This window comes from Alosa sapidissima, chromosome 11, assembly GCF_018492685.1.
Source record: "Alosa sapidissima isolate fAloSap1 chromosome 11, fAloSap1.pri, whole genome shotgun sequence".
Lineage (NCBI taxonomy): Eukaryota > Metazoa > Chordata > Actinopteri > Clupeiformes > Clupeidae > Alosa > Alosa sapidissima.
Window position 1 is genome coordinate 15557444 of NC_055967.1, and position 9008 is coordinate 15566451.

At 38.2% G+C, this 9008-nt stretch overlaps 2 protein-coding genes across 3 annotated transcripts; both read left to right on the forward strand.

The window, feature by feature from the left end:
* Positions 1-854: 854 nt before the first annotated feature.
* Positions 855-2940, forward strand: LOC121724134. Its single transcript, XM_042110494.1, has 5 exons — positions 855-1388; positions 1499-1657; positions 1964-2178; positions 2574-2668; positions 2796-2940. The coding sequence occupies exons 1-5, from the start codon at positions 1268-1270 to the stop codon at positions 2938-2940; spliced, it is 735 nt and encodes a 244-aa protein (XP_041966428.1). The 5' UTR covers positions 855-1267.
* On the forward strand, positions 2374-6564 carry LOC121724596. Of its 2 annotated transcripts, none has more exons than XM_042111271.1 (5): positions 2374-2492; positions 2796-3128; positions 3232-3403; positions 3495-3622; positions 3749-6564. In XM_042111271.1, exon 5 carries the CDS (start codon positions 4112-4114, stop codon positions 6554-6556), a length of 2445 nt encoding a protein of 814 aa, XP_041967205.1. In that variant the 5' UTR covers positions 2374-2492; positions 2796-3128; positions 3232-3403; positions 3495-3622; positions 3749-4111; the 3' UTR covers positions 6557-6564. The 2 variants fall into 2 exon arrangements, with proteins under 2 accessions (XP_041967205.1, XP_041967206.1); XM_042111272.1 differs by having other exon boundaries at positions 3749-6548.
* Positions 6565-9008: the final 2444 nt, after the last annotated feature.

The following is a 9008-nucleotide window of genomic DNA, read 5'->3' on the forward strand; positions in this document are numbered from 1 at the left end:
AGAGTTATTATTTTGGTGTCAGTGATTTTTTAAGGAGGATAGAGTGAATTATACTCTGAATAGAGTCGAATCCCACATATTCAACTCTCTGTTGACATATAGTTAGTGTAAAAACAAAGTGTCATGACGAAGTGCTTTTAAATTGACACTTAAAGTGTCATACCTGATTTGACAACTCTGTAACTCTGAACCTGGCCGTGACACTCAACGTGCACATCATCACCCCCGCCTTCATTTCCTCACATGCACCCACCCATGGACCACCGGCACCGATAGAAGAGTTCTCCTGCTGTCCACACTCGGTCTTCAACAGATGTGTGTTGTTCGGTAAGTAATTCATATATCTTATGTTAAAGTAATAGTTTGATATCAATATTTTCTCTTGCTCTTTTTTTCATTCGATGGTAAACTAAACTAACTATACCACCACACTGTTACACGCCACCGCAACTTGTGGTAATTGCAGTAGCGCCATCTTGTAAACATTTTAGTTAACTAAAACTTTGCCTTTCATGGTAATGAAAAGTTTGCAACTTTGCGGGAATTTTCACCTTGAAGAGCTTAAGCTAAGTAAGTTAATTCTAACACGTCAGTATTTTGATGGCTTAGCTTGGCATTAGCCAGCGTTAACGTTAACTAGCATTAACGAACGCTAATTAGCTATAGTTCCATGTGCGTGAACATTCTGTCTGGCATGCCTCGCTTGCTAGCAAGCGCTGATAGTGTACGATTGTGTAGTGATTGTGTAATATGTAGCTCATGTAACGCGGTGCGGCTCTTGTTTTGTTGGTGTAATTCAAAAGACCTTTGTATTTTATCAGAGAAACATTTGTGTTTGATTGGGTTCATTGTGGAAATAAATGTAGGCCTACAATCCCAGATCATCTCGTGTGCCCTGACTGCCTGGTAGCCGTTATACTGCATTTGGCTCAGTATATGCTCAGTATAGCTTCAGTAATTGGATAAGGGCTGATTTATACCATAGATTTATACTCGACGTTCCCGACCTGTCGCGCGACAATGTGACGTCACGGGAGCGCCGTAACTATTTATACTCGCGCTGGTGGTCGCGACACTAGTCTATGGAGACACTAGTTACACTGTCTGTGGTTACACAGGGCACACCAGATGAATGGGATTTTTGTCATCCCTGTCGTTTCTTGTGATAAAATGTTGTAAAAGTTGCATGACATTGGCTTTCATTGACCACTAATTTAAACTGCATTACATTTGCCAGAGAAAATATGTTGAAAGCTTGAATTTGAACATGAATTTTCTAAAATTTCTACAGAAAATGCTGGCCAGGGTAGAATATAGAGGAGTCCAAAAATACATAAAAGTTCCACAAAATGATGAAAACTTTGATTTTCTCCAGTTTCTTCAAGCAGGTTTGTATCCACCTTTTTTAAACTCAAAACAATAATGACTTACAAAGGTCAAATCCAAATGATATATTTGACATGGTAGCTCAATGTAATTTCTCTTTGTATTATCCTAGTAACAGACAAATTTAGCCTGCAGGCTGAATCTCTGAATGAAGGTCTCCTCAGCTTGACTGATACATCAGGTACTGAGGTCGACGCAGACATATTTGATGAGCTGATAAAGTCAGGGATCCAGAACTTCAAGATTGGATATTGTCAGTATCCAGTATCAGGTACGTTTAATAAATCAATATTTGGAAGACGTGATCTTGGTGTAAGTTATGTGTTGATATATCCTAGCAGTTTATGATTACTTATGAGAGTTAAGTTTAGAAATAGATTTATATAAAGGTCTTACACCTGTTTATACATTTTCCAAAATGTGTGTAATTGAAGCTGTTTATTTCTTGCCAACTCTAAAATTCTTTTAAGTATTTTAAAATATGATTTCACTGTTATTTTGTCAAGGATATTTTTTAACACTTCTCCCTAATCCTTGTATGGAAATATTTATTTTATTTCCTGTGGAACATTTTTAGATCTCGAAGTATGTCTTGTGGCAGACGAGACACAGTCCTCAGTATTACCAGGCCCATCAGTGTCACCAGTGTCATTGCCAGCATCCCCTGTGTCAACGTCAGACCGATCAGCATCACCAGCTTCTTCTGCTTCAACAGCTTCTACTGTCATTCTCTCATCCACTAAGAACAGGAAGAGGGGCCTTGGTGACCTGGACCGTGATGAAGCAAGACAGGTGAAAACAATGAAAGTCAAATTTTTAAATGTAAATTAGAATGGATAATTATTACTAGCACTTGAACTGCCACCATGCATCTCATAGCAGGTGATTGTTAGAAGTATATCTAAAGTTAAGTTAACAGGAGGAAGTAATTAATTTGCTTAAGCTGATATGTAAAAAAAAAATTTGCAGAAGATTGAAGCTACCCTGAGGTCCAATCCAAAGGGTGAAGAAATCTTCAAAGAATATTACAAAAAGAAAACGCTGTCGGATGCAACGCGTAGACAGATGATCAATATTTTGATTGCAGAAATGACTGAATCCTATGGGTAAGAAATGATTTGAAACGACCAAGGATAACATGCATGCATAGACTGGATACAAATGTAACACATATTTTCTTTTAAAAGGAGAATTCCACCCACAAGTGTGCGGACCACCTATGCACTAGGAATTGTGACCCTTTTTCCATATCTGCAAGATCCATATTCAAAAAAATGGATATGTAAGTATTAATGTGTCTTCGAAGACCAAATCTGTTGTTTTTTTGTAATTAGTACTTCAACATTTGAATAGTTTTTGGTTGCTCTTTTGATGTGTTTGTGTGTACATATCTATGCTTATGTGAACAGGAACATTACTATGATCCAGACGCCAATACTGGCTACCTTGCTTGGAGACTCAAGACAGTCCAACGCAACAGCTTTGATGGCTCCCACAGACGTTCCAGGCCTGATTTGCAGGACAGCCCAACAACCTATCGAGAATCCCTGTTAACCAGTCAGCAGCTCTTCGGTGAGGAGTGTCGGGAGGCGCTTTCTGTCATCAGATACTCTACAGATCATTCCGTGGTAAAAGAGAGAATGAGAGCCACCTTTGAGTATAGACAGAAGCTAGTTCATGACCAGGATGCAACATCTACAGTCTTGGATGTCTTCCCTCGTTTCCTTGATGTTCCTGGATTGGTAAGTATATGTATAGATTGTTGATTAGTATTTTAAAACTGAATCCCTCCAAATGAAACGCACACTTTTGACATGTATATGGACATTGTGTGTCTGTTTACAGATTGACCAAGATTTTTCCATGATGTTTGGGGATGAAGTATCTGGGAAATTTCTGGCAAAGTGGCCCTCATTTTTCATGCAGAAAGTCATCACAGAATGCCAGAGTCTTCCCTCAAATATGCATGTTGAGGATCTTCTTGCAGCTTTTGACTCTGATGCCGAGAATGACTTTGGTAAATATTTTTTTTTTAGATAGATTACATGTACAGCAAGCAAGAGGTAATTTCTTCCCAAATATTCAACTAATTATTTATTTTCTCCAAGGCTGGGATAGCCATATGTCAGCTCTCCTCCTGCTGTTGCATCTCCTGCCCCCTACATCAAGAGGCCATAAGAAAACAGCTAAGATCAGCTCAGCACAGGCAGCCAACCATCTTGTAAGATTTCTTAAAGTATGTACCCTCATCTTTTGTTGTACGACCAAAACCACTTTTTGCTTAGCAGTTATGTTGAAGTTTGTTGCAAGTTAATATAGGACTATAAGAATAAATCTTGATGCTGTGTCATTCAAACTACAGGAGGGTGCAAGCCTCACCACATTCCTGGAGAAAGTTGATGGAAGACAGCCCTTCCTCCTCTGCATCGGTGAGAAAAAGAAGAGAATCCAGAGGTTCTTCATTGTCGTGGACCAGAAACCCATCCCAAGCAATGCTCAGACAACGGTAGCTGCTTTCGATGAGCTGTTTAAAGCTCACTACGTCTTCAGCCTCTCTTACGATGAAGTGCTTACCAGCTTCTACACCTTCATCCAGACAGCGGTGTACAATATTGATATCGGAAAAGCAAAGGAAAGCCCGCGAGTCAAGGAACTGAGAGCTCGACTACTGCAAGAGCGTTAAAAGGCCACCAGCTCTCAAAGGTCAGAGTACAATTCTCTGAAAATGTTCACATGTTTTGTTTGCAAAATGCACCACAAAGACTGTTCAGTTCTATGTAAGCATTTAAAGTTTCAACATGGTTTGTATCCAGCTAAGAACTTACGTTTGAAATGCGGAGAGCGAGGGTGTGCTTCATCTTTTTGTACGTACAATGGCTTAAGAAAGCACCTAAACACTGTGCATAAGCTTTGCTATGATGAACAGGTCCGTACTAACCAGGAAGTGGCATCACAAATACATTCTGAGGTGGAATTTTCAAGTGATCAGCCAACTACCTCTGCATCCATGTTGCCAGTCCTTCCTGTTATCACACAGAAACCACTTACTAAAATGTGCGGTTCACTTGTTGCACACTTACAAGCCAGTGGTCTCTCCGAAAGCACCATCCAAACAATAGTTTGTTCAATGGAGGAAGTTGTCAGTGATGTTCAAAGTGAAACACGAGAAGCAGTTCTCCAAACATTTTCTCCCGAAACCAAGAAGTCAGAAATGTATAATAAAATAGAGCATACTTTAAATCAGTTAGACAATCCTTTTTCAACATTTAACACAGCGACAAAGAGACAAAAATATTATGATGAAAAATGGGAAATAGTTGAGCCAAAAGAATTTGTTCTTGGTGTGAGATTGGATACACGTAGAGATAGGACTACAGGTGTCTACAGTCAGGTTCCTGTGACAGACAAGTTCATGTATGTACCCATTTTAGGCACACTTAAGTCCATTTTCCAAAATGATGAGATAAGAGAATGTTTTTTGCAAGAGAAACACAGTCAAAAGGGAACATATAAAGACATCAATGATGGGTTATATTTCCAAAACCATCCTCTTTTTTCTCAAAAGCGGCATGCTCTACAGATTTTGCTTTACTATGATGACTTTGAAACAGCAAACCCATTAGGTTCTAAGAAGGGTGTCCATAAACTTGGATGTGTTTATTTTACTTTAAAAAACCTCCCACCAAAAGTAAACTCTGTGTTAATGAATGTGCATCTTGCAGCTCTTTTTTATACATCAGATTTAAAGAAATATGGTTTTGATGAAATATTTAAGCCTCTAATTGAAGATTTAAAAATTTTAGAGACAAGAGGAATCAGAATTCCATGTATTGAAGAACCACTGTTTGGATCTGTAATTCAAGTGACGGGAGATAATCTTGCTTTAAATGGCATTTTAGGGTTTGTTGAGTCTTTCAGTGCAACACACTGTTGTAGGTTTTGTCTGATAAGTAAGGGAGAAATTCAGTCGATATTTAATGAGGATGATCCTGGACTTGTTCTGCGCTCCAGAGCGCTTCACATTGAACATTGTAATGCACTAAGTGAAGAACCTGCTCTACCCTCTGTTTATGGTGTTAAAAAGTCATGTGTGCTCAATACATTAGAGTATTTTCACAACACTGATAATTATGCTGTTGATATAATGCATGATTTGTTAGAGGGTGTTGTACAATATGAGCTTAAGTTGTTTTTTCAGTACCTGATAAAAAATGGCTACATTTCTTTGAACAGTATTTCAGACAGGATGCATAGTTTTAATTTTGGTTTTACAGAACGTAAGAACAAACCAAGTGGGTTGAAAATTGATGACAACAGCAAGCACTTAGGTTTAAATGCCATTCAGTCATGGTGTGTTCTCCGCAATACCCCACTTATCTTTGGTGATGTGGTTGAAATGGGCAACAGTCATTGGAACCTTGTGCTCCTGTTATTACAAATTGTTAACATCGTGTTCTCCCCATTCCTTACTGACGGCATGATATGTTACCTAAAACATTTGATTTGTGATCACCATAACTTGTTTAAAACTTTGTACCCTGATAAGAAATTGATCCCAAAACACCACTTAATGATCCATTATCCGAGATGTATTAAAAAAATTGGCCCTTTAATCCATATGTGGTGCATGCGATTTGAGGCAAAACATTATTTTTTTAAAAAGTCTGTAAAGAATTTCAAAAATCTTACAAAATCTCTAGTAAAACAACACCAGCGTCAATTGGCTTTTTACTATGAAAATTATTGTTTTAGGAGGTTTGAGATTGGTCCTGTGAAAATGAAAACAATTGATGGCATGGAATGTGGAGAAACACTGTGTCGAATACTAAAATTAGATTCATATTCAGATATTTCAACTACAAATTGGGTTAGAAATTATGGCACAGAATACCAGATTGGTTTATTTATAGCCACTGAAACATCCCATGATCTACCTGTGTTCAAGAAAATATGCCGCATTATAATACATGAACAGCATGCATTCATAATAGGTTGTACAGTTGATACTTTGTACTTTGATGAACACTTGCATGCATTCTGTATAGAGGAACAAAATGATGACTATGTAGTGATCTGCATTGACCAGCTTACTTATTTCAGACCCTTTGATAAACAATACTCTAATGACAGTGACCGAGCATACATTGTTCCATATTGTTATATGTTTTAAAATATATTTTTATATTTTAATATGTTAATGTGGTGCATGAATTAAAAATAAAAGGTGTTTTAACTGAACTTGGCGTCATTATTTTAGCAAACTTTATTTTGAAAATAATCCACCAGAGAGTAAGAGTTAACATTTAACACTACTTTAAGAGTTGAGAAAATGTTACACTGGTTGGTGTTAAGCAGTGTTAAATGTTTTACTCTACAGAGAGTCAATAGGTAACACTGAATCAGTGTAAAGGTGCCAACTCTCAAAAAAGTGTTAAATTAACACTTTGTGGTGTGGACCCATATAGACACTTCAAAAGTGTTGAAATCAACTCTGATAGTGTTAATTTGGGTATACTGATTTTGCTGTGTGATCTTTGAGTTGAAGGACAGGGTTCTTTAAGTTGGGAATCAAGTAGTGTTTCAAAATCAGTTCTAGTATGTTCCACTGTCTTTTTAAGAATCACTTTTTCCATTAGTTTCCCTGTATCTTGTGTCTGCAAGAAAGGGAAAGAAAGACTGCACCTTGTTTAATTAAAAAATGGAAGGAAGTTCTCTAAAAGTGACGCTGTTTCTTAATACATTTTTCTTCTCTAAAAAATCTCACGACACCCCGTTGTACAGCAAATCTTTTAGTGGTCCATGAGGATAATGTCTTTGACCCAATTAGCTCTCCTTCTTGAATAAAACTCCCCCTGCCTGCCACTTGCACATGCATCATCCGGTCCTGGCCCGGCCTGTGTTTTTACAGTGCAGAGTGATTAAAGATTTAATTAGCTGAGGACCTTGCTTCAGGGAGACTTGTAAATCTACAGTGATATTTTCAGACTGCAGAGATACTAACATCGTTATGATTAGTCGCTGTGAAGCTGTGGAAATATGAAGAGCATTGATAATTTGCAACTTTTACTATCCCCCCATTTACATTCCCCTCAGGGCAAATCCTTTTTTTTTATTGCAGTGACAAGACAATTAACAACAAGAGAATTACACAGCAATAAATGTTGCTGTGCTTTCTTTTCTGGGATCAGTGGATGCCTTTCACTTGTTGTTGGGAAGGTTGTTTCCAGCCTGTCCTTTCATCCATTCGAGTGTGAAATGACCCAAGACGTGGTCCGGATTTACTGCACCCCTGTTGTTTTCCTTTAGAGCAATATGGGTTTACATTGCTATTACATTTTTAAGTCAGTTTTGTTGTGTCAGTACAAAACGTTGTACAAACTAAAGTGGACATGCACTGAATGAAGAAGGGAAGTGGCCTAGATGATTAGGTGTTATGGGGATTTTTGGATGCTTCACACAGTACTTAGTTTTACTGTAAAAAACACGTGTGGCCTGCAGACTGTGAAGTGAGCGGGTTAATACTGATGGGTCCATTTCTACCTCCAGTGTGTTAGCACATGGAAAAAATACCCGCACCTCTGAAAAATAATAAAATTTTTGTTTCTGCAGTTCAAGTGAGAGAAAGACTGTACCACAACAATGCCAGATCCACACACCAGAGTTCTTCATCTCCCTACAAGACTTTGCATGGAAGTATGCCATTATATGCCATATTAAGCTTCCCACGCACCCACATAACATGTCCTGGGCAATAAAAATGAAATCAAACTCATACAGGCACATTTGTTATATGTGAGTTGCTTGTATATTTGTACACGAGAGAGCTGCCAAGAAACAGAGTGGACCGTGTACACTTACATTGAACATAATTATGTTACACCCACTGTCTGACATTTCACATCTTTAGTCACAGCAGTCTGATCGCAGATGATGCAAAACTCTCTACACCTTTCTACACCTCTAGTCTGTGCTTTGTTTGCTTGTGATCTGGGTAGCACAAAGCCAATCACTATGTTAAATTCCCCACTCCATATCTCTATGATGACAGAGAAAAGGAAGATGGATGCAATTATGCTCGTCTCAAAAAAACTTGGAGGTTAAAATAGGATTCTATTCTAAAATGGATGCAGCCAAAAGTAACTCACCTACTGGCTGCCTCTATTAATAATGTCTGCCAATATTGTAATACTAACAGAAAAGGCCTTGGCAGAGACACAATACATCATTGCATACTTGGCAAGAAGATCTGGACTTTGGGTCACCACATTCAGTTCTGTTTGTATTAACTGTATGAGTCAGCCAATGCTTGAGTCTTTCTTTGCCTGTTGTTGGCAGAGCAACTTCATGAGAATGCAAATATCAGAGTGGGAGATATTAATGCATAGTGGTTTGTTTACAAGCTTTGTCCACTGGGTGGCGCTATAAACACAAGGTAGCACCATGACAATTCACAGAAGAAACCAGCCTTCCATTTCAAAGGAAGGTGCTTTCAAGAGTGTTCAATTACATGAAATAGGTGGTGCATTCGCCTGAACAGATGCATTTATGGAGTCCATGTGGAGAAAAAAACAAAGAAGTAAGGTCGACTAGAAAGTCTTTTCTGTGCTTGGTTAATGAGCATA